General features: G+C 39.6%; 7 protein-coding genes across 7 annotated transcripts; 4 read left to right on the forward strand and 3 right to left on the reverse strand.

Annotated features, from left to right (window-relative positions):
• Positions 1–132: 132 nt before the first annotated feature.
• Positions 133–883, reverse strand: K444DRAFT_638551 (uncharacterized protein; the record flags this gene model as incomplete). The annotated part of the gene is made up of 3 exons (XM_024884276.1): positions 133–478; positions 552–814; positions 860–883. The coding sequence occupies 3 exons, from the start codon at positions 881–883 to the stop codon at positions 133–135; spliced, it is 633 nt and encodes a 210-aa protein (XP_024726875.1).
• Positions 884–2,164: 1,281 nt separating this feature from the next.
• Positions 2,165–3,370, reverse strand: K444DRAFT_670750 (uncharacterized protein; the record flags this gene model as incomplete). The annotated part of the gene is made up of 6 exons (XM_024887664.1): positions 3,154–3,370; positions 2,973–3,065; positions 2,852–2,911; positions 2,747–2,799; positions 2,455–2,696; positions 2,165–2,334 (listed from the first exon to the last, which is right to left on the reverse strand). Exons 1-6 carry the CDS (start codon positions 3,208–3,210, stop codon positions 2,165–2,167), a joined length of 675 nt encoding a protein of 224 aa, XP_024726876.1. The 5' UTR covers positions 3,211–3,370.
• A 1,405-nt stretch (positions 3,371–4,775) lies between these two features.
• Positions 4,776–5,565, forward strand: K444DRAFT_638553 (uncharacterized protein; the record flags this gene model as incomplete). Its single annotated transcript, XM_024884277.1, has 2 exons — positions 4,776–5,098; positions 5,169–5,565. 2 exons carry the CDS (start codon positions 4,776–4,778, stop codon positions 5,563–5,565), a joined length of 720 nt encoding a protein of 239 aa, XP_024726877.1.
• A 2,035-nt stretch (positions 5,566–7,600) lies between these two features.
• Positions 7,601–8,462, forward strand: K444DRAFT_670752 (uncharacterized protein; the record flags this gene model as incomplete). The annotated part of the gene is made up of 3 exons (XM_024887665.1): positions 7,601–7,842; positions 7,994–8,065; positions 8,117–8,462. The coding sequence occupies 3 exons, from the start codon at positions 7,601–7,603 to the stop codon at positions 8,460–8,462; spliced, it is 660 nt and encodes a 219-aa protein (XP_024726878.1).
• A 1,915-nt stretch (positions 8,463–10,377) lies between these two features.
• On the forward strand, positions 10,378–11,736 carry K444DRAFT_287210 (uncharacterized protein). Its single transcript, XM_024871628.1, has 3 exons — positions 10,378–10,615; positions 10,729–10,836; positions 10,893–11,736. The coding sequence occupies exons 2-3, from the start codon at positions 10,791–10,793 to the stop codon at positions 11,552–11,554; spliced, it is 708 nt and encodes a 235-aa protein (XP_024726879.1). The 5' UTR covers positions 10,378–10,615; positions 10,729–10,790; the 3' UTR covers positions 11,555–11,736.
• A 7,892-nt stretch (positions 11,737–19,628) lies between these two features.
• On the forward strand, positions 19,629–24,953 carry K444DRAFT_622581 (WD40 repeat-like protein). The gene is made up of 3 exons (XM_024882129.1): positions 19,629–20,744; positions 20,821–22,388; positions 22,438–24,953. Exons 1-3 carry the CDS (start codon positions 19,991–19,993, stop codon positions 24,862–24,864), a joined length of 4,749 nt encoding a protein of 1,582 aa, XP_024726880.1. The 5' UTR covers positions 19,629–19,990; the 3' UTR covers positions 24,865–24,953.
• Positions 24,954–25,089: 136 nt separating this feature from the next.
• K444DRAFT_712134 (uncharacterized protein) lies at positions 25,090–25,815 on the reverse strand. Its single transcript, XM_024888274.1, has 2 exons — positions 25,679–25,815; positions 25,090–25,392 (listed from the first exon to the last, which is right to left on the reverse strand). Exons 1-2 carry the CDS (start codon positions 25,781–25,783, stop codon positions 25,120–25,122), a joined length of 378 nt encoding a protein of 125 aa, XP_024726881.1. The 5' UTR covers positions 25,784–25,815; the 3' UTR covers positions 25,090–25,119.
• Between the last annotated feature and the right edge of the window lie 539 nt (positions 25,816–26,354).

The raw sequence follows: 26,354 nt of genomic DNA on the forward strand, positions 1-26,354 counted from the left end.
CAAGGCATTGTTTAAAAATCTCAATGAACAGTGTTTTCTTTTCTTCATCTTTTCATCTTTTTTTCTTTCAACGTCTCAATTGCCCTCTACTCTCCTGGAACAATCTTCTTCCCCAGTCCTCAGTCAACTAGCTCAACCGTTGTGATCTAAGTCCCTCCGAGCTTCCTTCGTACGGGTTGACTGGCCTTTGCTCTTCATATGCTCAACTACCTTACGGCGGTGTTCAGCCTGCGGCGCCTTGTGCTGAAAGTTCAAGTCTTTCAAAATCCTCTCCGAAGTAACGACCCGCTTTCCTCCGTGGACCTGTCTGTATTTATTCAACTCCTCCCTCTCCCCCATAGACAACCAGATGCGAGCGTTGGATCGGGAAGGGTCTTTGGCGAACACGCTTTGGCGCTGGTTGAGGGTGCTTGGTCGCAGGTAGTTGAGTTCAGCTTCAGTAATGAGAGTCTGAAGCATTCCGAATTCCTTCCTCTGACTAGATTACCAAGTCAATCAATTTGAGTGTCCCAGTCTGTTGTTGTGCGATGAAAAGGTTGCGAAATACATACCTCGTCGGTGGGTTATGCTTTTTGAGGTTACCCCGATTGTTGTAGTAATAGCCATCAGGCGCTGGAGGACGCGAGAGAAGAGCTTGATTACCGACATCGGCACCGACTTGAGCACCGACTTGAGACCTGGCTTGAGGAGCGGAGACAGGAGCGGTGGCAGTGGAAACTTGAACAGTAATAAGAACAGTTGCAGGACCTGACGCGACAACAGGACCGAATGCAACTTGAAAAGTTGTGAGGTCGGGGGATGTGTCTTGGGCAAACTACTACTGTTAATAGCTGGGGCAAGAAGCATGGAGATTGCATACCACATTGTCCATGTTAGAGGCCATTGTACGGTAAGCTCTCGCTGTGGTGTTGTGATAGGAGTCTTTGGCGTTGTGGTAGTTGGGAGAGAGACAGGAAGGGCTTGGCAAAGGGCTTCCTTTATAGGTAGGAAGCGAGACCGACAGCGCTCATAGCCTCACCGGAAAAAATTCGCACCGGCAAGTGGTTGTAATTCCATGGATTCACTGCCGGGCCGCCAACATACCAGATTATAGCAGTCTTAAGGTGAATGCTATAGGTCATTCTTTTAAGATTGTGTTTACCTTGCGCATTTAATCTGCAAAGGATGTCTTTATATTATTTAGCATCTAAGGGAAATTAATTCATAGCAATAAAGAGAGAATAAAACATATATTTAAGTAAATCCTTTAAAAGTATTTATTTACTTAAATAATAATAATCTTACTTGTCTTTAAAGCCAAAATCCAAGCGTTACTATTGCTAGTTTCGTATAAATATATAATTATTAGAATATTGAAAATACTATAAAGTATTAATATATAATAGTGTTACAGTTTCGGATTTCGACGTTCTGGTCACCTGATACGCAAGCACGTGATGCGGTCGCGTAACATGGAAATGAGCATGGGGAAATTTAGGACGCTAAGTCCTATGTGGGCTAGCGCATTGTGGGTGCACTTATGCCTTCGCAACCTCCTGTATTCTAGTTCTCTCCTCTTTAGCTTTAAACCGTCTGCGTAAGGGGTCTTCTACCTTGCTTTCCAAGCCCTGAATGCCGTACCCGCAACAAATAGGATTTGTAATTATAATAATGTTATAATTAAAAATCGAATTTTTAGAGCAAGTAATTAAGTAATTTAAGCAGTTAATTAGCAAACTCTTTTATTATACGTAATTTAATAGTCATGTACAGGAATAAACTATGAGCACACGAGCAAGCGAGCTAATAAAAATCGGGAGTATATCAAGTTCAAGCTAAGATATGAAACATTCTAGATTTTCACTATATAACAGGTAGTTCAGCAATATACAAATTGTAATTTCTATATGCTTCTCTCTTGTTATCTTCATGTGCTTAAAGAAAGTCGTGTTACCATCAGTGTCGACTGCTATCATAAAAAATAGCCAAATAAACGACTATTGAGAGTCAAAACCAGGGTATCGAAACTCCTTGGCCAACAAGCAATATCCCATCTGTGTGCTTCAAGCCATCCCTCTACCAGCCTTCCCAAGGATCTGCCATTGGTTCCACGCGAAAGAACCCATCATATATGAACTTCTCGATCTGTATCACTCGTGTCTCGTAGCGGGCGTGGGAATAGCGTTTAAGCAACAGGAGTTGGATGCTGCGGCTGCCCCTGGATATTGTGTAATTCGACCGAAGCCTGCGTCTTCTCTACCTGCGCAGCCTCGATGTCACCAGTGATCCCTCTACGGTGAGTGGAGGATAGTCCAGTTTCGCTGTGCTCTTCACGATGTTTGTTCCAGTAGTAAACTAGTATCAATTACAGTTAGCATAAATACTTCCACAAAAGGCACCCGTGGGCCAAAAAGAAAGAAAGAAAAGGCGTAGATGCGTTTTATTTGCGACAAGGAAGCTAATGGCGGTACTAACCAACAAAACCGAACGTGACCATGAATAGCAGCCAAACAATAGCAGCTATACCGATAGCAGCCCTTGATGCTTTGCAAGCAGACAAAAGTTTGTTGACTTCTCCGTTGTTGCCACTACTGAAACCACTGAATTCGTCTTTGATGGCCTCTAAGGAATCCTGTTCCACGACCCACCATTTGCCCTCATCGGCAAGAAGGGCGAACGTAGTAAGCCAGAAGATAACGGTCAAGAATTCCAGGCCACTAATTGGAAGTTAACGCCTGAAAGGGGATTTGAAAAAGGATTGACTAACAGGTGGGCGTAGGAAAGGTAAAACTTGGGGAAGACAAGTGGTATCAGGAAGATCTGTAATTGCACTGTCAGGAAACGTTCCTACGATACACGCTGGAGGTCTTACATAGAGTAGGAATAAAACAGTCCATGCGAAAGTAAAGAAGCTCATATTGTAACCCGGGAACTGTTTACTGCACGTCAGCAAAAAATCATTTTACTGGTTAAGAAACGGAGGAAACACTTACCAAGATCTGGATAACGAGATCCCCATTTGTGCCTGAACCCCCGAACGTAGCTGACGAGTATGCTGTGAGAATCAGCACGAGACACGCGAGAAGCTGGTTCCAACGTCAGTATCAACCTTACGATGTTCATTTTTTTTTGGGAAAAATTATCCACTGGAAGTTGCGAAATAGAAGAACATACCAGTTGAACCACTCTGATGATGGCCATCCACCCCACGGCGCACATATACGTTCTCATGATAGTTGACCATTGTGACCTATTCGCTGCAAGCAGACTTAATGTGTGGAATAAAACGTATGAAACGTGAGAAGTATTGAGTAAGAAGTATCTTGGGTACAAATTGGACAAAGACGAAGTGGGAAGGAGAGGCTGAGAAAAAATGCAAAGTGGGCAAGGCCTTTGAAATATGAAATCAGAATGCCGACGGTATTCTACGATCTATGCTGCCACTTCAGGGACGCTGACCCACTGTACATGACACACAGTTCGCAGCCGTGATCTTGGCCTTGAGAGCAGAGTTCCCCGAAATATCTCGAATGCGTAAATCAAGGGACAAATGACTTGACGCGATCGATTTGATCGTTTATTTGTCGAAGGCTTGAGATCCTGGCTCTTGAACTTTGACGAGCATGCGTTTTACTTCGTATCCGGGGTAACAGTTCCAAGACACAGAAGATCTACTTTACCTCAAGAGGCAGCATTTCAGCAAATTCCAAGAGTTCTATTGGCTAGACCTCCCTGTTAGCGCAGAATCTTCCGGAAAATGTTTTGGAACTGTTACGCTGAGGGGAAGTAGAAGGATCATTCACCTCCGCAAATAAACTCGCCTTACGGAGCACAGGTTGCTCTGCTTTCATTGGTACGCACCGCCAAGCTTGGAGTCCACCCTCGCGACCCATGCCTTTGAAACACGGAAAAGCCCCTCACTCACCTCTTGAATGTAACTCTCACTGGGATCTAGCCGCTGTTGTCAAGATAACCCTTCGCTTTAATATTTACGGAGCATGCCCTTATTGGAATTGGGGCTGGCGAAGCCTCGTTCAGCCCTGCAAATCAGTTTTCCTCTGCGGAAATTTATTGCGACTTAGAATTTCTGTGCCTCGATCTGCGGGGGATGAGCTAAATGTGGCACGAACAGGAGGTTAGTGAACCGACGATTGCAAGGAAATGTCGGAACCCCCCCCGTCCTGGTTTGTTATTCCGAGCGCTGTCGTTGTCAGCCGGCGGATTGATTCACCGTTCATATATCCAAAAGAGCTAGGCGTAATTTCGAGTCGAGAAAGATTGAGATCCTAGACCAAGGCTCTGTCCGTTTTCAATTTGAGGAATGAGGCTATCCACGATCTGCCATAGGCAATCTCAGTCGTCGCTCTCCAGACGAGACGGTCACAGTCTGCACCGCCATCATGGTTACTGCTGAAGGAGAGCACTGCGTACCTGGAGGTGTCATTGCTGAAATTGCGTTATTACCCGCTGAGCCTCTGTCCGCACGGTGATAAAAGATAATGCGGGCAAAAATAGCCCCGCCTTGGCTTCTGGACAAAGCAAATCACAAGCCTCGTTGCCTTCTACTGACATGGGATAAGATCTCAACAACAATTTAAAGCATACAGTGATGATTGATCCGTCTTGGCAAATCCTACCCATGGAAAATCCTATTTTTGACTCGGTGAATGGCGACAAGGTGTGAAGTTCCAGGTCTTGACGGTATTTGGGGCCACTCAGCTTTCTCTGATATATAACACTGAGGGATCTCTATCAATCACCCATTTCAGCTTCCATTTGTATCCATCTGCTTCAATATGCACTTTACCACTGTTCTTACCGCCGTCCTCTTCGCCATTAGCCATCTCCCCTTCTCCTTAGCAAGTGTGATTGACTTTTCACCTGCCCCAATCTCCCTCTTTAAACGTGACCTCGCGAGCTTGTGCCAACCAAGCGCTGGTGTCTCAAACCTCGTCGATTCGCCATTTCCATGCAACAAGATGCAAGGCGTGATGCAGATCTGCGGATTGAGCGTTGATCTTGATGGCCTAAACCCTACGGCCGATCACCTCAGTGAGCAGCAGAAGTGTCTCTGTGACTCTAATGGCAAGGGGTACGATGTTTGGCGATACACACAGGGGTTAGTGGGCAATATCCAATGTTGACTTTCAAAGAGGGTTTACCAGATCTGTTGCTAATGACGTCTCTAGATGCAGCAATTGCCTTCGCCTGCATGGAGGAGGGTTTTTGAACCAGGACGAAATCAACGCTGAGTCTTCATCGTACTGCAGCGCTTCCGCAACGGTCCCATTCGAAAGTTTCAGGGCCAACTTTGCTTATTCAATTTTCTCGACGGAGACGACACAATCCGATGTTCTAAGCACCCGCACTGAAGTCAACTTATATTGGACTGATACTGTGGGAAAGGCAGGTGCCACTCCAACCAACAAGGCAACGACTACTTCAAATGGAGGCACGACACCGACTTCGACGGGAGCAGCTACCGCTGCTGCAACTTCAAGTAGTGCAGCGCAAGTATTGGGATACACCAACCTACTGGGCGTAGTTGTTGCGACTTGCTGCACTTTTGTAATATCTCTGGTCTAATTCTCAGATCCCAAACGTTAACGCCTTTCTGAGTTTGGCCCTCACATATTGTCGTTCCACTCAGCCTCGCAGGATGTGGGGTTCAGGACGAGTGCGCGCCTCTTATAGCACTGCCTGTCGGGCCAGTAAAGAGTCGGTCTAAACTTAGAGCTGATGGGTTTAGATAAGATAAACCTATTCCTATCAATATGTAACTTGTTCCTGCCTCGCTGTGATTATGTCAAATTATTGATGCAGAATGGGACCCAGCCACAAGGTTCAATCCAGTGTTCTCATCTGCCCTACCACCGCTGTGCCCCTCCTGTCCTCCTTGGCCTTTGCCTAAACCAGCTCTCTCCTCCTCTCCTCCTCTCCTTCTCATACATATTATATTCCCACGTGCTCCTCTTTATTAAGAATATTATATTCCACGCTATTAGTGATATAATTCCTTATAATAAAGAGAGAAATATAAAGAACTCATTAAAAATGTAAACTAGAAATACTTTAAAAAATTTATCTTAATTAAACTTAAATGAAGAAATGAAGAAATGAAGAAATATTTTAAGTATTTTAAGTATTTTTTCTTAAAGTACCAGGTAGATGTAATGCTGGTTGGCAATTGTTATGCAGCGGCAGAGACTGTAAAATAGGGAGTCAGTTGCTGCTATCATCTCCTCTCGGCATTTGCTCAAATTAGATTTATCGTGAATTATTGCCTCTCTTCAGCAAGACCCAGCAGGCTTCTCCAATGATACTATTGATCCAACTTCAGAATTAGCTACCTTCAATGTTTAACAGCGGAACTAATTGTGGCCTTGATAATGTCACTGACGCTCAAAGTCAACAGACCCCTATCTGTCCCTGAACTCGAGCTTTGGGCAGTCGCTGGCCTGTGCTCAAAATGTAATGGAGTACGCAACTTGCAAAGCTTCATTTTCCCGTATTCTCGTCTTTACTTCCACTCTCTTATTATCTTGTTCTCCTTAGCGAATTCTTGAATTACAATTACGTAGAATAGGAGTGCTGTATTATGAAAAGGCCGAGAATATAGAGAATGACGCGGAAGCTCCCAGCACTCCTTCCCGACCACATCTATCAGCAACTGTTTCATTCTGACTGGAATATTCTCCTTTAGAAGTCCTCAGCCTGCGCGCTTTATGCAATTTGCTATAGTTTAATTCATACTTGCTAAGCGAGGACCGCACGGCAAAGTTCTGGAGAATCATTGCCCGGCTTCTGTCAGCGTGGGCGAGGTCGAGGGGCGACCGGCTGTCGATAGTCAGATCACTCTGCAATGTAGCATCTTGATAGGAGGCAAGCTTAAAAGAACTCGTTATCAAATACCCCATCGAATATAATCGGCAGGTCCATTTTGTAGCAAGAGAATCGTGCGAGATTCCATCATGATCAGGAAAATAAGTGGTATTATCCCACACTTGTTCCAGTGACCCATAACGCTAAGATTTCGACCTGAACTTTGGGTCGCCGGTGGTAATGTCTCTTTCCTGGGGCAGCTGAGGAATCTCGAATCATACCATATCGCAGTCAGATTCTGATTATCCTAGAGGTAGAGACTTGTCAGGTTATCTAAATCGATGGAGAGAAGCGTGAAAGAATCTCTGCTGGCATTGAATGTGCCCGTGGTCCAATTCTTGATGTTGTATGAGTCTTGTGGTTCTATAGTTGTAAGGTTCCTTGCCAAATAGACCAAGCTAGATACCTCCAGTGTGTTGGCTGAGACCTCAAAGTTTTGGTTGGTCTTTTGGCTGCAAGTTGAGCAGTCGAATACCATCGAAAGGTTGCTGTTTCTATTGATCTGAGTTTTTGTACTTCGCACATTGGTAAACGATAAGTTGTTGACATTTAGAATCCCGCCCATGGAAAAGACCGATGGCCTCGGGGACTTCGTAGAACGATATTATCGATAGATCCGAAGCCGACACCTTTTATTTCTACACCGTCGGCCGTATAAAGGCATGGATATCGAGTGTCGAATTCCCACAGCTTCGGGAGACCTCGAAGGCGAACATTCCAAGCAAAGAAGAAGGCAATCATGTTGGCAGTCTCCAGGACTGGGACATCTTCCAAAACTAAAGCTGCTGAGGTTCCGAAGAAGGATGCTGTCCCCGAGATAGCCTTCTACCACCAAACTCTTCAACAAAGGGATCTCTGCAACGACACTACCATCAATCGTCCAAAAGTTGACCATCGCGTGCTATGCATTTTTTCTTTCTTTCTCCAGTCAACCAATCGCAGTGGATCACCCGCTCCCGCGCTTCTAGAGGGTCGTGACTCGTTTGTTCAGAACTTCAGACGTTCGTCTTCTCGAAGGCATCACTTTTCATCTTCAGAAGTCAGTCAACACCACCCACTCTCAATTCCACCTTCGAGAGAAAAATCCGAACATACCAGACTCAAACTACACGCGGATATGACGACCCCACAGACGCTGGGGACTCTCCACAGGATTCAGGTGGCCATGGCTACGGGATATACGAAGTAGTAGCATGGGTGCCTGGTAAGCGTTTCTGCCCTGCCTATGGATTATTAACCCTGACGACTGGTCCAGGTGTCTGCTCCATCCTTCTTCCGTGATTGCACCCAGTCTGGCGCCGCAATACGCCCTCACCAACAGCACGACTTCGCTCTTGATGCGATGTTTTGGTGCACAGGCGATGACTGCAGGGTTTCTCCTCCGTACCTCTAACATGACGGCCACCAGCTTCACGGCTTTTGGCGTGAGCATGATTTCATATCTTGGATTCAACGCCTGGTTTATTATTGGCCCGGGCCGGGACTTCTTCACCAATTGGTTGTGGATGGATTTCGTTGGAAATATGGTCTTCCTGAGTGGGTCTCTCTTTGCGGCGAAATTGTTGAAAGACGACGAGGAGGAACAGGAGAAGGCGGTCTAGGAAGTCATATCGAGGTCTCAATCAGTTGGCGTTACATTCTCATCTATGGCCCACAATTAGAGTCTTCTCGAATCGGAGCCCCTTTTGGCCACAGTGCCTCGTATTTGCCTCAATCCTCAGGCATTACTGCAGCTTACGAATATTGCGGCATAAAGTCATGCGACTACAGGGCACATGACGTCCCAGCCACTAATCACACGCTGTAATCAATGAAACTAGCCTGTAAAGCCACCACCGCTAAAGTGCCCTGGAAGCACCTGTAGCTTAGTGGGTACGTGCCTAAATTATAGGCTACCTGCCCCTGTAAAGCGAGGTTTACTAAGGCCATAGGCTTAAGCCATGTAAGGAGTTTCAGGGATTAAAAGACAATTCTAGGGTATGCCCCTGCAAGTATAGGGGCTTGATCGCTAAAGGGCCCTATAAGACCTCTAAGTTCCAGTGTCTGAGCGCTATAGTCACTGGGCCAACAGCGTGGCGCTATAGCCACAGCCACTACAGGGCGCATACGCTGAAGTCGCGTGACTTTATGCCGCAATATTCGTACTCCGCCACACCCACATTCCTCGACCTCAAGATTCCTTGACTCATCCCAGACGCAACTTCCAGTCTCATTATGGGAGCGGAAATAAGTCGCCTAGCTGAGTATTGTTGGAACACAATCTCACCGGGTATGTCGACTCTTCCTGGCTGCAGTTCGTCTTTGAACCTTTCCCCTGCACAATCCAGCTGACGACTTCAGCTCCACAACCAGCTCTCATTCAGTTCTCTCTCCTTCCAACGGAGCTACGACTCAAGATATGGAACTTAACTATTGAACCTCGAGTCATTCTACCTCGGAAATGGATACAAAGCCCCGTACCAGCACTTCTCCACGTCTGTAGAGAATCGAGAGCCGAAGGGCTACGCCGTGAAAAAAATCCGTCATCTGGCAATTGGTGAGCTATTTTGGGCGGGCCTCGGCCCTGAAGACGAATACCACGCCCCAATCCTCGATCACATGTACACATCTGAGACATTGAAACTCTCACTAATGCCAGTGATCATTACGCAGATTTATCTAGTGTCGGTACAGGGTTGATTTACTATGCGGGCAGGTCACTTCGTCATAACATAGAAGTGTGGGCCTCCATCGCGAAGCATTTCAAGTTTCTTGAAATCAGATACGCTTCAGTGGAAGAGCGTCCATATCTCGAATATTAGACCTAGAAATCTGGGGAGGTTCTGCTTCGTACGGTTACAACGGCCTGATTCTTGACGCTCAGAGCCAACTTCTGTCCAACCTCAATTTTCGACTCGCGCTCGAGCGAACTCCTAAATTACAGGAATTTTTGGCCTTTGCTTCTCCAAGAACTTCGTCTTTCGAAAGAGGAAGTCAGCGAAGCTTGAAGTTAAGATTGTTACTTCGCTTCCTGCCGAGTCTGGAATCTGTTCTGAAGAAACTCTACCGTACTTTCCTTTATTCTCCAAGCTCCCAACAGAGCTGCGGCTCAAGATCTGGACTTCGGCAATCGAGCCTCGAGTAATTTTTATGCTCCCGAGAATCAGGACCACTCTTCCAATAATCCTACAAGTCTGCAAAGAATCGAGAGCTGAAGGACTGCTCAATTACCACATTCTGACATATCCTTCGGTCAATTTGGAAGTACCAGGAGTCCAAGGGAGGAATAATATCGATACTTGGTCAAGGATCTATTTCAGCAACGAGGTCGATACTCTCTTCTATGGTGACAGCCCATCAGGCAGTCGAGACCACGACTGGGACCTTCCGTGGACCGATCTGCCTACAACAGTGCAGCAAGTTCATCACCTGGCGCTCTCTCGAGCCGCTTGGCATAAGCTGCGGTTTCCTCCGCGTCCCCTCTCGTACATCACGGGCAGCTACGAAATTGTTCTTCAAAACAACTCCCTGAAGACAATCACAATCGTTCAAGGACACTACTGGGACGCTATTGAGATACACAAATATCCAGAAATTCTCTCTGCGTCTGACGTGAGGCTGGTTTCCTACCAATCAGACGGGTATACGGAAGAGTGGGACGCGTGGCTGCATGATCAGCGCCGTCTTAACATCCAGAGCAAACCTCCAGAATTGAAATTTGCATGGCTGGAGCGATATGCACTGAGCAAATTCGATTCCAAGAGAATTGCTACAGGTAAGTTTTATCAGCCATTTCCATGCCCATGATGACTGATCCTTGAGTTCCTCGCTTGTTGTACTGTCTTTTATGTTTTCTTTGATTGGATTTAGATAGCTGACAGGCCACAGTGCATCGGCCGGACTTCACGGATCCATTTCCTCAATACAGGTACTGACCCGCCTTCATAAATATGGCTTCTTACCTCTCAACTGCCCTCTCGGACGTCCAAATGTCCCGTGCGTATTCCCCCTCTCCCTCCCACGCATCTCAAAACACATTTAACACCAAGCAGCCACACCGCCCAGCGTCTATCTCTTCCCCCGTCTCCCTTTCGAACTACGCCTCAAAATCTACAACCAAATGCTCACCCCCCGCTACATCCATTACAACCCCACCTTCGCCTTACACCTCACTCTTGACCCTCAAATCCCACCACTCCTCCACATCAGCCAAGAGTCCCGATCCTTCGCTCTAGAATGGTACAAACTCCACACCGTCGGCACGCGACGTATCTACCTCCACCCCACGCTCGACGTTGTTCTCTGGATTCGCTGTCCCGGCCCTTCTTCTTCTTCCCGCGTCTTCAGGGCTGATGCTCAACACCTTCTGCAAGATATCCAGACCTCCCCACGTGATATCCCGAATTTCGCAATCTCGATTAAATATTGGAATCGCATTGTGAAGAAGGCAGATTACAAGGAACTGTACGAGAGGATTAGAGGTGGGGCAGAGAGGTTGTGGGTTGTAGATGATGTTTGTGGCGCAATGGGGGGAAAGAGGGTTAGAGGGGCTAGGGTGGGGCTTAGGAAGTGGAGGAGGAAGGATACTGGAAGCAGAGAAGAACCCTGGAGAATGTGGGATGGGATGGCTGGTGTTGAGAACGGGGAAGGAGAGGGGGAAGAGAGGTTGGCGGAGGTGGGATTCAAGAGGGTTGTGTTTATGCTGAAGAATTGAAGCGAGAGCATAGGATCAAGAAAAGTCATTCAGCCCTTGAGGAGAATTTGTAGTTTTCAAGTTCTGAAATAGTCTTCAGAGAGAATCAAAAATTATGAAGAGAAAAATGATTGGATTCCTTTGCCCTAAGGTACATAGTCATTCTCAAACTCTCACATCCCGCAATCGAGCCATTCTGAAATCCCTACTGAGCTATTCAATTGGTAGTAGCGACGGGGTGATGTGGAAGAAGGGTGCTCGCAAACAGTTTCTATTCGTGCCAAAGATGATCAATTTGAGAAACGGCAGTTGGGGAGTCGAAAGTAAGGGTCCACGACCCCGCTTCGTCCATCGGCGCGACGACAAACCGTTGATCTCAACGCACTTATTTCTGGCGTTGGAGGGCGTTTCTTTCTTTTGATACCCAGGGAGCGGTAAGGACGGAATCGTTGAGGTCAATTTCCTGCACAGCACAGAGAGAGGACCATAGAAAATGGGTGACTATTAACATACCAAGTCCCAAGTCGCAATATGCAAAATCAAGTGCCCCCATTGCTTCGGTAGTCGAGCGCAACCTTTTTTTTCTTCGTCCCAAGGTCGGTTAGTAAGCTCGCCGCTTCTACTCAGGCGCTAATTATCCTCGGCTCACCCTCTCCTTACCCAGCTCACCTGAGTAGCCTGAGTAACCTGAGTAGTCCCTGAATAGCCCCTGAGTAGTACCCACTTCTCATTTATATATTTAATCTCTAATTAGGCTAGATATAGACTGGAGCCTTTTATTTTTATTTTTATTAAGTTTTGGTAATAATTTCTAGGGAGCCTAAATAGACTCCCAAAGATCTCGAACTAAACTCTTATAAAAATAAATCTATATTATATTATAGGTAATTACCTATAGTAATAGAATATAAAGGTCTTATTTAAAGAAAGAGATTTGCTACTATTTCCTATAAATTCTCTTTTTATTTTTATTTATAATTTGAATTTCTTTTTTCTAACTTAATTACTATATTATTTTTAATCTTATTTTTTTAAATAATATTATATATTATATATTACTTTATTTCTCTTTATTTTTTTATTTTACTCTTATTATTATATAACTCTTTATAATACTAAAATATAAATTATCTAAAGATTTCTTTAAAAAAGTTTATAAAAATAGCTTTAAAAAAATAAAGATATTTTTATTACTAGAAAAGAAATTAAGAAAATATTCTAATTATATATTTTAAAGAAATATTATTATATACTAGTAATATAAAACTAGTAAATTATATAATTTAAAATAAGATATTTCTAATATTTAATTTTTTATTTAATAAATATAAACTTGACTAGTTTAAGTTTAAATATCTTATTATTACTTTATATAATATAAAAATAATATAAGATTTTATTATAAATATAGTATATAATATTAAAGGAACTTTTAGTAATCCTATAATATATATAAATATAGTTATTATATATTTAAATAATTTTTCTAATAATTTAAAAAATAGTAATTTACTAGAACTTAGTAAATAATTAATTATAAATACTAGAAATCTATATAATTTACTTTTCCGGAAATATAAATTCTAATTATTAATATAGTTTAGTTTACATAAGGCTCTTTACTAGAAATATTTAAAATAATATATTAAAAGTAAAAAAGAAAATATAATATAATAATTTATTTTAAATATCTTAGAATTTAATTCTAATAATTTAATTAAAATATATATTTAAAGCCAGGAATTAGAATAGATTTTTAGAATAAAATTCAGATAAGTATTTTCTTATTATTAAAAATAAAAGAATATATAGAATTCATTTACTAATCTAATTCTAATTAAGGCCTTTATTATTAAATAAGTTTCTTAATACTTAAGTAATAACTAGATATTATAACTAATAGTTTTTATTAAAATATTAAATTTAAACTATTTTAAAATAAGAATAAAAATCCAGAGTTTACTATATGGCTTATATAAAATATAAAGAATATAACTAATACCTTATATAAAAGATTTACTTTTCTAAAAGATATTAAAATTAATTAAAGGCTAATAATTTAATTAATTATAATACTTCTTATATAAGGAATTAATAATAATATTATTATTTTAGAATCTAATTTTTATATATTTTATTATTTTTATTTTAAAAAGCACTTTTAAAATATATAAAATAATAAAGATATTTCTTAATTTTAAGCTATTATTATATAATAAAATATATTAATTTAAATAGAATTCAAATGTTCTTAATATATTTTTCTTTTAGAAAAGTATTAGAAAAATTAATATAGCTAATATATATAATAAATATTTAAGAAATCTAAACCTTTATTTTTTTTATATTATATTACTTATAATTTATAATTTTAGAATAAAAGGCTTCTAGCTTATTAGTATATTTACTTATACTAATTTGAAATATTTAGTTTCTAACTAATATATATAAATAAACTATATTTTTTAATTTAAAGAATAAAATATAAAAGTTATATAAATAAAAATACTTATTATAATTATTATATTTCGAATAATACCAGAATTAATAATTAAAATACCTATTTTAGTATTCTAATATATAGCTTTTCTAATAACTTATTTTAGGACTTAACTATATTTTATAATCCGGAACTATAATAGTTTCTTTTTACTAAAAAATAAAACAAACTCGAAAATAGTTCAGAATTTAAGGCTATTAAAAACAAGTTAGAAAACCTTTTTTTATTCTCTAAAAACAATTTAATAACAAAAAATTAATAAAAGGAATTATAAGTATAAAAGAGGAAACTTATTATAAAAAAGCTTTATAAATACTAGAAATACTAATTAAAAAAGCTTTCTTTTAAAAATAGTAAATCTAATTTAATTAGATATTATTAGACTTTATTTTTTTATATTTATATTCTAATACTAGAATATAACTATTTAGTAAATAATATATTTATTATTACTTCTATTTATAATAATATAAGACAAATAGTTATTTATAATCTAATTATTCTTTATTAATAATATACTATTTTAGCTTAAATCCTAAAAAATACTTTTATTTAATAATAGATTAGAAATATAAAATATATAAATTAGTATTATAGTTTTTTTTAATTATTTTTCTTATTATAGATCTAGCTAATATAAGTTCTATTAATAGTAAACCGGCTTTATAAAAATAGTAATATATATATAACTATTATATAAAGTATTTTATAATAAGAAATAGTTTTATTTAATTATATTTCTTTTATAATAAATGAATTATAAAAAACTAGACCTAAAAGAACTATTATTAGACTTATTTAAATAGTTATAAATCTTTTCTAGTATAATATAATTCATTTATTTATAATAGAATACTTGCTTTAATTAGTATATATTTCTTTTATTAAAGTAATATAATACTATTAATAATAAAATTAATATAATTATTTTTCGATCTTGTTTTATAAAAAGAATATTTATCTGGCTATTTTTTAATTCTCGAAAAATAAAGCCTAAATAATTCCAAATTATTTAAATATTTAGATATTTCCTTACTATAATATAAAAAATTAAATTTTACTTTTAGAACTTTTATTATATTAAGTTTATTAAAATATTAAAAAGATCTAAATTAGTAAATAATATAAATACTAGATTTTATAATTATAAAATAAATAAAACTATTTTTAAATAAGATTCAGATATTAGTATTAGAAAATATATAATATATATATATATATAAATTTATTAATTAAATAGTAAAATAGAATAACTAGAAAAGATATAGAATATTAATATTCTTAATTTATTATTTAAAGTCTTTATTAATAATATCTTTAATTACTTTATTAATTTCTTTATTAGTAAATTCAAAGAGTTTATTACTATTTACTAAATAGGCTAGAAATAAGCCTAAAAGCAAAACCTATATACTAATTTAGTTATTATATTCTAATATATTTAAAAATATTAACTCGAGTCTATTTTTTTAATTAGTTATTTTGCCTATTAGAAATAATATAATTATTTTATTATTATATTAAAGCTTTATTACTAGCCCTAGTAAATTAAGCTTTTATAAAGTATATATTATAGTATTAGATTATAATATAATTGAAATAGAAGATTTTATAAACCTTAACTAGAAGAAATCTCAAGCCTTAAAGCCTAGATATTTTTCTATAGCTTCTAATATATATTAATATAAAATAATTTTTTTTTAGAGAATTAAACCTAACTAAAATATAAAAGCTTTTATTTATCTAATTAATAATACTAAATAGTTTAATCTTTTAATTATTAAAAATATTTTTTTTTATAAAAAGGCTAGTAATAGATATAACTAATATTCTAATCTATAAAAAGTAAGATTATAATTATTTTAATAATTTATTAAATTTAGGTAATTTAAAATTACTTATTTAATTTATTTATTATAGACTAGATCTAAGAAATATTCTTAATAATAAGAAACTATTTAATTCTCGAATTAATAAGGCTAATAGTAAATTTAGTAATAATTCTATAAAAGATATATCTATTTCTTATTAAGATCTAGAATATTCTCTATTTAGTAAATAAGATATTTAAATATCTAAGCTATTTATTATAGTTCTTAAATATAATAAGTTTATAATTAAGTAAATTATAAATAATTAAATTATTTTAATTAAATAAAACAGGTATAAGAAAATAGTTATCTAATACTAGATTAAATAAATAGGATATTTAGAAGATTAAAATAGCTGAATTAATAAGGCAAATTTAAATAATAATTATATTAAGCTTTATTTAGTAAAAAAAAAACTCATTTTAAAGTTATATTATATATAAAGTTATATAAAGATACTATTTCGGTTTTATAATATTATATATATATATATATATATATATAATTATATTTTCTGTTTTTCTTAAATAAGCTAATTAATTCTATATTAATATATTACTATTATTTAGAACTCGGATTTTCTAGAGCTTTACTTTTAAAACTTGCCTTTAATAAATAAAATAGAAAATATTTAAAAATAGATAAAAAAAACTAATTTCTTTTTTATCTAATTCTATATAATTTTCTAAAATTAATTATAGCTTATTTAATAAAAACTATTTCTTTTATTTACTATTTATACGAATTATTTTAATAGTATTTATAATAACTCCTTTTATAATAATTCCTTTATTTAAGGCAATTGCTTTAATTTTTTTATATAAGAGTTTTAAAACTAAACTTATAAATATTTTATTAATATTTCTAATATTTAGAATATAATCTTAGTTAGGCCTACTATTCTAGTCTAGTTTAATATAATAGTTATTATAAATAGTTAATAGCCTTATTAGTAATATATTTTATTTAGTAACTTAGAAGCCGATTTAGAAAGCAGGAATTATTATAATAGTATTAAAAAAAGTATTTTAATATATAAATAATTTTTGGAACTTTTTCAAATTTAGCTTATTTTATAATTTATATTTAATTAATTAGTTAGTTTTATTAGAATTAATTAATATAATTCTAAAAAACATATTTTTATATTATTTAAAGTTTATATATTAATAGTCTAAAAATAAAAGAAGCTAAAAAAGGCATTTTTCTAAAAATAAAAATAATTCGAGATTTAAAAACAAATTATATTAATTTTTTATAATATAAATACTAATTACTATTTAAAGCTCTTATCTAAATAAATCTATAAATAGAAGCTTTATTTAAGCAAATAAATTAATTTTATTATATTAAAGCTATAAATTAGAAAAATATTATATATAAGCCAAAAAAGAATTTTATTATATATTATAAAAAAACAAGTATAAAAAGCTATATTTTTAGATTTAATTTATAATCTAATAATCTAATAATAGAAATCTAATACTAATTACTTGGCTTTAAGCTTTCTTTATATAATAAATAATATAAAGATTATTAATAATATTATAATATTAATATAAATAAGAGCTTTTATATATTAACTAATTATATATTTTTTCTTTATATTTATAATTAATTCAAGCCTATATATTTCTAATTATATATAATAAAGAATAGTAATAGATATAATAAAAGAAATAAAGTATAATATAGCTAATAAACTAATTCCTAATTTTAGAAAGCGAATTATAATAGAAATTAGTTTAAATATTAAATAAATAAATATAGTAGTTATAAAAATTAAAAACCTTAGGCTAAAAAATAAAGAGTCTTAAATAAATATAGGTATAACTTTTACTATAATTACTTTTAGAGGCTAAAGAAATTGAATTTCATTATTAATAAAGCTTATAATAGTTTCTGGTATTATATTAGAAATATTTAATAATAAATTATTATATTTTATATAATTACTAATACCTATATAGAATTACTTAATTCCAGGTAAATAATTTCTTATAATTAATATTTTAATTATATTAATTTTAGAAATAGCTATTTTAATAATATCTATAATACTCTGAATTTTATTACTAGTAATAATAGTAGTTATTATAAGTATATTTACTATATTCTAAACTTTGCTTTAAAATAGTTAAATAAGATTACTTTCTAATATAATATATAATTTAATTAAGGGATTTAGTAGATAAATATTAGTAAAGTTAAACTATAATTAAAAGTATATTAGCTAGGTAATAAAAAAAGAAAAATAAAGTTTATATAATTAAAGTTATAATACCTGCTTTTACTATTTTATTTTAGATTAATAACTGAATTCCAAATACTATATAATAGAAAATAGTAAAAGAGAAAATTATTAGAATTTCTAATTTTAGCTAATCTCTATTTTATAATATTTTGAAACTTTAATTTAAAGTTAATTTGAAATTAAATAAGCCGGAATATAAATATAATTTAAGGTAAAAAAGCCTTAAATAGCTATATTAATAGCTAGTATTTGTTCTTATATAAAACTAAAAATAGTAGATTTAGTATTATAGGGCCTATTCTAGTACCTAAGCCCCTTTCTCTTATTAGTACCCTTACTTCTGGAATTAATATTAAAAAGATTATATTTTACTAAAAGTAAGATATTATAATATATTTTCTAGTTAGTAAATCTAATTTATTAATTAAACTATAATAAAATAATAGATATTTTATAAGTATAAATTAATAATACTATTAGTATTATATAAGAAAATATAAAAAAAGTATTATATAAGAGAGAAGGTTTAGATTTACTATAAAAACAGACTAATAACCTTATTATATTATCCTGTAGCTTTTATTATAGGGCTAATAAAGTATATAAACGAATATACTAGCAGGCAGAATTAGTTCCCGTAATATAGATAGAGTCAAATTTAGACTACTAATATTATGCTATAGATCTTTAGAAGATTACAGAAGCTTGATTTTTGAACCTATAATATATTATAATTATAGAGTATATATTAGTTAAGTTTTCGATCGGATGAATTATTTGTCTAAGAGATCTAGTTATAAAGAAGGAGCTCTTGATAACCGTTCTATGCGACAGAACCCTTTATATAGTAGATACTAGGAGAGATGGAAAGTGTAAAAGCTAACGTCTATCCCTATATCCCGAGACGCACCCTGTCACGAGACAAATCTATAGTTTAGTAATTACAAATTTTTCCTCAGCAAGTCTACAAAGTTATTATTAATATGACACTTTCTTTAACTATTTCTCCTTTAGGGGCTACCTCAGCAACAAGAAAAAGACTGCATCTAATTATACTATCAATCCTTTCAAGCACGGCACTAATCGCCGCTTCGGCTGTTCCCCCCCTGCTTAATCGCGACTATCAAAGTCTCTTCAAAATTCGGAGCACTTAATGAAAAGTTCTACCAAGGAAGAACATAGCTCCAAGTTTTAAAGATACTCAAAGAGGAAATGATGCAGTCCGGGAGTTTCTCCGGTGTGAGGAGAGGGGCATAAACGCCACATGTTTTAGCTTCAAATTTAGTGTTTATTAATGTGTATTAGCCTGGTTACAATATACTGTATAAATCCGGGCTCGCTATATTTTACTCAGCCACTACTTTTAAGCCTGGTCATGTGTGTGGCGTAGTACGTAGCATGTTTCTCGAACTTTCTATACGCAGGTGCGCAGCAGCACGCTGGTGCCTGGCCAGGAGCGCTCTCCCGTCTCCTTCCACATCACCATCGCGACGATAATATGGACAAGGCCACTAAAGTATTGGCGCAAGGCGTGCCTCCTGGCGTGCCTAGATCATAACGTGCTCAGGTGCAATTGGCCCATGGCCAAAGTCGGCTTTTCTGCAGTGGCTCGATCTCTCTGCTGCGCCACAACCACGCACCACCATGGAGCGAAGCCAGCTGAGCCCCAAACTGACTGCGATGCCGTGCCCTCTTCTTACCATCCGTTTTTCAAAGAAGTTCAATTCCTGACTCTACGACTTAGTAGTCTTCTTCCTACGTTATTCGGGTTCTGATGCTCACCGCTGCGTCCAATCTTCGCGGGACCGCCCTTATGATGCTCGCTCTCGACAATGCGTCTTTTGCGAGTTGACGAGAACGGCGAATTCAGCCTGACCAAGGACATTATCGACAATATTCCTCGTTATGCGATCCTCTCTCATACTTGGGGTGATGACGATGATGAGGTTAGCTTCCAAGACCTGACCAAAAGCCCTAGGAGGACAAAAGCCGGATACGGAAAGCTTCGCTTCTGTGCACAGCAAGCTGCGCGCGATGGTCTGCAATACTTCTGGGTGGATACCTGTTGTATCGACAAATCGAACAATACTGAGCTTTCGGAAGCCATTAATTCGATGTTTCGTTGGTATACCAAAGCGGCAAAATGCTATGCGTACTTGTCAGATGTTCGGACAAACGATCATGATCAGAGCAACCCGTCTTTGCAGTCGTGGGAGCCAGCTTTTCGCAACAGCCGATGGTTCACCCGAGGCTGGACATTGCAAGAGCTTCTTGCTCCATCGTCGGTTGAATTCTTTTGCTCAAAGGGCAATCAACTCGGCGACAAGAGGTCGCTGGAACAACAAATTCACCACATAACAGGAATCGCGGTTCAGGCTCTTGAAGGCACTCCTCTATCTGAATTTAGCGTCAATGAACGGATGTCATGGGCGAAGACTCGTCAGACTAAGCGTGAAGAGGATAAGGCATATTCTTTGCTAGGCATCTTCGAAATCTATATGCCGCTTATCTATGGCGAGGGGGCCGCGAGTGCATTCAAGCGGCTTTACGAGGAAATCGGCAAGAACTCGAGTCCTAGACAAGATCGTAAGCACAAATCGGCTGTCCGTTCTTAATTTGCTTAGAAGTAGAAACACGTCACTAATCAATAGTTGATTATTAGCTACCCTCCTCGATCGCCTACCCTATGCCGTCGAATCGCCTTTCAACTCGTACGCAAAGCAATATGAGCCCATTTGCCTCCCCAATACCCGCGTCGATCTCCTCAAAGACATATATATCTGGGCTACTGGGCAAGACGAGCGATCAATCTTCTGGCTTAATGGCTTGGCTGGCACTGGCAAGTCCACGGTTGCACGAACGGTTGCACGTAATTTCCTTAACAAGAATTATCTTGGAGCCAGCTTTTTCTTCTCACGAGGTGGCGGAGACGTGAGCCATGCCGGCAAGTTCGTAACGAGTATTGCGGTACAACTTGCAATTAGCATACCTACTCTACGCCAGTACGTTAGCCATGCCGTCACGGAACACAATGACATCGTGAACCGATCTCTCCGCGACCAGTGGCATAAGCTTGTGCTCGGTCCGTTATCGAAGTTGGACGGCAACGGCTGCCAATCATTGTGCGTTCTTGTGGTTGATGCGCTTGATGAGTGCGATAACGAAAATGACATAAGGACTATCTTGCACCTCTTGGTCGAGGTTCGATCGTTGGAGGGGGTACGGCTACGAGTGTTTCTAACGAGCAGGCCCGAGATCCCAATTCGGCATGGATTCTGCCAGATACCGGATAAGGGATACCAAGACTTTGTACTCCATAACATATCGCCGTCAATTATTGACCACGATATCACTATCTTCCTCGAATATAATCTTAAATTCATTCGATCGGAACGCTCTTTGGATGCCAGTTGGCCGGGGGAAGAGGCTATTAGGCGTTTAGTTCAGTCTGCGAGCGGTTTGTTTATCTGGGCTGCAACAGCCTGTCGATTTATCCGTGAAGGTAAACGACATGCAGCTCGACGGCTTGATACGATCCTTAGGAGCGGTAGCAGCGCTGGCACTGTTACGGCACCGGAAAAGCATCTCAACGAGATCTATACTACTATCCTTAAGCATTCTGTTCCTTCCGAATACACAGATGAGGAGAAAGGAGAGTCTTATCGCATGCTGAGACAGGTACTTGGAAGCATTATTATACTCTTCACAACGCTTTCTACCTGCTCCCTAAGCAGGCTACTGTGCGTTCCCCAGGATGACTTAGATCAGACGGTAGAGGATCTGCACTCTATCCTGGATATTCAGAAGGACAAAACCCAGCCCCTTCGTCTCCACCATCCTTCATTTCGGGACTTCCTCTTGAATAATAACAGGTGCCAGGAACCAAATCTATGGGTCGACGAGAAGCAAGCACATCGGATACTAGCCGAAGACTGTATAAGGCTTATGTTAACTGCTCTAAAGCAAGATATGTGTGGCTTGGGCGCACCCGGTAAACTTGCAACCGACGTCGATACTAGTCGAGTAAAACGGTGTCTCCCGCTAGAGCTCCAGTATGCATGCCTCTACTGGATCCCGCATCTTCAGCAGAGCTCTCCTCGGCTTTGCGACGATGACCAAGTACACTCGTTTTTGCGAGAGCATTTCCTTTACTGGCTTGAAGCTATTGGATGGATGGGGAAGGTTTCGGAAGGGATTCACGCCATCGCTTCTCTAGAGTCGTTAGCTCCCGTTAGTTCACCTCTAGCACGGCATAAGTTTTCACTAACGCTTCGGTTAGTTTAGTCAGTGCCCCCGTCTCTCAACTTTCGTCCACGACGCGAAGCGGTTCGTCCTCTATAACAGGTCAGTAATTGAGCAAGCTCCCCTCCAGACATACTGCAGCGCCCTTGTATTTTCACCGACGGCGAGCGTAATAAGGAAGCAGTTCAAGGACAAGATACCTAGGTGGATACGAAGATTACCAGAGGTTGAAAGCAACTGGAACGCGTTATTACAGACGCTCGAGGGCCATTCGAGCTCGGTTATCGCCGTGGCCTTCTCGCCGGACGGCAAGCTGCTGGCGTCGGCATCGCAGGACAAGACCGTCAAGCTGTGGGACGCCGGCACGGGAGCGCAGCTGCAGACGCTCAAGGGCCATTCGGACACTGTCTGGTCAGTAGCTTTCTCGCCAGATGGCAAGCTGGTGGCGTCGGGCTCGGCCGACAAGACAGTTAGGCTCTGGGTCTCGGCGACGGGAGCGGCGCGCAGCACGCTCGAAGGCCATTCCATGGTATTCTCGCCAGACGGCATGCTCGTTGCGTCCCGATCCGGGGACGTGGTTAGGCTCTGGGAATCGACGACGGGAACAGCGTACAGCACGCTCGTGGGCCATTTAGATTGGGTCGCCTCCGTGGTATTCTCGCCGGACGGCCAGCTCATCGCGTCTGCATCATATGACAAGACGGTCAGGCTCTGGGATACCAGAACGGGAGCGTCGCTGCAGACGCTCAAGGGCCATTCGGATACTGTCTGGTCAGTAGCTTTCTCGCCAGATGGCAAGCTGGTGGCGTCGGGCTCGGCCGACAAGACAGTCAGGCTCTGGGTCTCGGCGACAGGAGCAGCGCGCGGCATGCTTGAGGGCCATTCGAATTCTGTTAGCGTCGTCGCATTCTCGCCAGACGGCCAGCTTGTCGCGTCCGTATCCATGGACGAGGATTTAACGTACGAGGACAACGTGGTCAGGCTTTGGGACTCGGTAACGGGAGCGCTGCACGGCATGCTCGAGGGCCATATGGGACAGGTCAACGACATTATTTTCTCGCGAGACGGCCAACTCGTCGCGTCCGCTTCTTCGGATAAGACGATTATACTCTGGAACTCGGCGACAGTAGCGCTGCGCGGCACGCTCGAGGGCCATTCGGGTTTCGTTAATGCAGTCGCATTCTCGCCAGACAGCCAGCTCGTCGCGTCCGCATCTGAGGACGGGACGGTCAGACTCTGGGATTCCGCGACGGGAACACCGGACAGCCAGCTCGTCGCATCTTCATCTGACAACGAGGGCCATCGAGATTGTATCACCGACGTGACACTCTTGCCGAATAGCGAGCTCGTCGCGTCCTATGACGAGGGCCATTGGGATACGGTCACCGCCGTGACATTCTCACCGGACGGCAAGTTCGTCGCGTCCGCATCTGAGGACCGTACGGTCAGGCTCTGGGACTTGGCAACGGGAGCGGAGCGTAGCACGTTCGAGTCCTATAAAGTGGCATTCTCGCCGGACGCCCAGCTCGTCCTATTCTCACCTAAGGAAGCCGCTCTCACTCTCTGGGACTCGGCGACGGGAGAGGCCCGCTGCACACTCAAGGCCGGTCCGGGTACGGCCCATGACGTTGTATTCTCCCCGGACGGCCAGATTGTCGCGTCTAGATCTAATAGTAACACGGTCAGCCTCTGGGACTGGACGACAGGAACGCTGCGCGGCACACTCAAGAGCTATTGGAGTTTAGTCCCTGTAGACCCATTCTCGCCGGACAGCCATCTCGTAGTCGGAATAGTTCCTGCAGTCACATTCTCGCCCGATAGCCGTCTCGTCGCTTCCAAACTTAGTTATGATACGGTCATGCTCTATGATTCGGCGACGAGAACGGTGTGCGGCACGCTCAAGGGCCATTTAATGGTCACCGCCGTGGCATTCTCGCCGGACGGCAAGCTCGTCGCGTCCGTATCTCAGGACGGCACGGTCAGGCTCTGGGACTTGGCGACGGGAGCGGTACGCGGAGCGCCCGAGGACCATTCACCCCCTGCCAAAGCCGTCGCATTCTCGCCGGACGGCCAGCTCGTCGCATCCGCTCATGATAAGACGATCATGTTCTGGGACTCGACGACAGGAGGGCCGCGCGGCAAGCTCGACGCTGGCGTAGCGATTCAAGATCTATCTTTCTCTAGTGATGGGATATACCTAGAAACAGATTGGGGACTACTAAATATTAGATCTCTTTTCCCTAGCGCCATTCCTCTCCAGTCAAAGCCTTTGTGCTATATATTTGTGAAAGAGCATTGGGTGACTCAAGAAATGGAAAACATCCTTTGGCTTCCTTCTGATTATCGAGCTACGTGTGCAGCTGTCCGAAATAACCTTCTTGTCTTAGGACATGCGTCTGGTCGTGTTACGTTTTTCGAATTTGACGCAGCCAGTCTACCTCCTAGGGGGTCTATTCATACATAGAAATGGTTGATTAATAGCAGTGAATCCAAGTATGGTTAGTTAGGCGCTTTAATCAAGAGTTTTTATGACTCCATCTAGTGAAAATCGTATTCTCTTACACGAACTCCGGCTGCCTCCCACCCACCTCCGTTTTGGTCGACTTTCTTATACAGAGTTCGAAATCTTATCATAAAGGACAGGTATTTCGATCGGAGACTTAATCTTTTGGCCGAGGATCGACTAGTCATTAATAACTGACCTCGGTGCAAGAAGTTCTTAGAGGGTCCAGCCTTGCGTAAACCATCGACTTTTAGAGAAGGCGTCTTCCAGATCCTTTGGTTCAGGATCAAATCCGACGCGAGGTACACCGCCTAGGTAGGTGTAGCAGATCCCTGCATCGTGGTACCATTTGAACATGGAGTTGATAACTTCCGTCAGCTCGGCGCTGCGTGACTTGTCAATGCAGCACGAGTCTACCCAGACCCAGTCGTAGCCGTCAAGTCGTGCCTGATTGCAGCATCCTTGTATTTTAACAAACCCCTTTTTTTTCTCCGCAGTGGCTCGTATCAGTTGAGGGGCAGTAATCGAGGTATTGAATGGCATTGAATTTCTTTCTAGCTATACTATAGTGCTGTATACACTGTATATATAGATGTGAAAAAGACTCATTCCCTCATAGAGCTGAGTCCAGATCCCGGCGCAGCTGAGACCTGTGTATAGCTAAGAGCCATGTATATCCGAGACATACGCCGAGCTGAAAACATGTAGGGCTGAAAACTACGTATAGCTGAGACCAGCTCCCTATACAGCTGAAAATTGACGCCACTGATCCAACAGCTCGGTTCTCAGGCTGTATGTCTTTGAAGGAAACTTCCTTAGCGCCCCATGTGTGGGAGAGGATAGCATATGGGGTCTGTTTGCCTTGCCCATGAAGTCGCATAATTTGAAGCTTGATACGTTAAGAAGCCACATCATGGGTCTGAAGCTTTACCTTTAACCAAAGAAGACACATGTAGGCCAGGTTTCGCCTATTCAAAGCGCTGGGGATTAATGGAATCCTGCCGCTTTTAGGGCTAGTATGATCACTAGTAGGCGTGATGGCTCAAACGGGAAGCTGATGATGGCCTGAGAGTAGATCGTGGGGAGGAAGCTTGATCCACCCCAAGGTGCTATGCCTAGAGGTGTCAGAAAAGATACAGTTAAGGTTAGAATCGCAATGTCAGCGACATTCTCATCTGCCCAAATCATTAGCCGAAAACCCTTGCTAGCATTGTGGTAGTTTCTGCTGGTCCAAGGGATAATAGTACTTGTAGAGGCAAAAATCGTAGGTCAAAATTAAAAATCATAGTATTTAGATTAAAGCCGGTTTCGCATCTTACTATAAACCGCCAATTCTGCCTCTACAATTAGTAGCGGTACCTCAACGGGCAGGAGTGCACAGCCACAAGTATCTGAAAATAGACCCCGCTTAAAATAATTAACTAAAAAAATAGCGACACCCAATTCGCCTT

This window comes from Hyaloscypha bicolor (assembly GCF_002865645.1).
Source record: "Hyaloscypha bicolor E unplaced genomic scaffold K444scaffold_189, whole genome shotgun sequence".
Classification (NCBI taxonomy): Eukaryota; Fungi; Ascomycota; class Leotiomycetes; order Helotiales; family Hyaloscyphaceae; genus Hyaloscypha; species Hyaloscypha bicolor.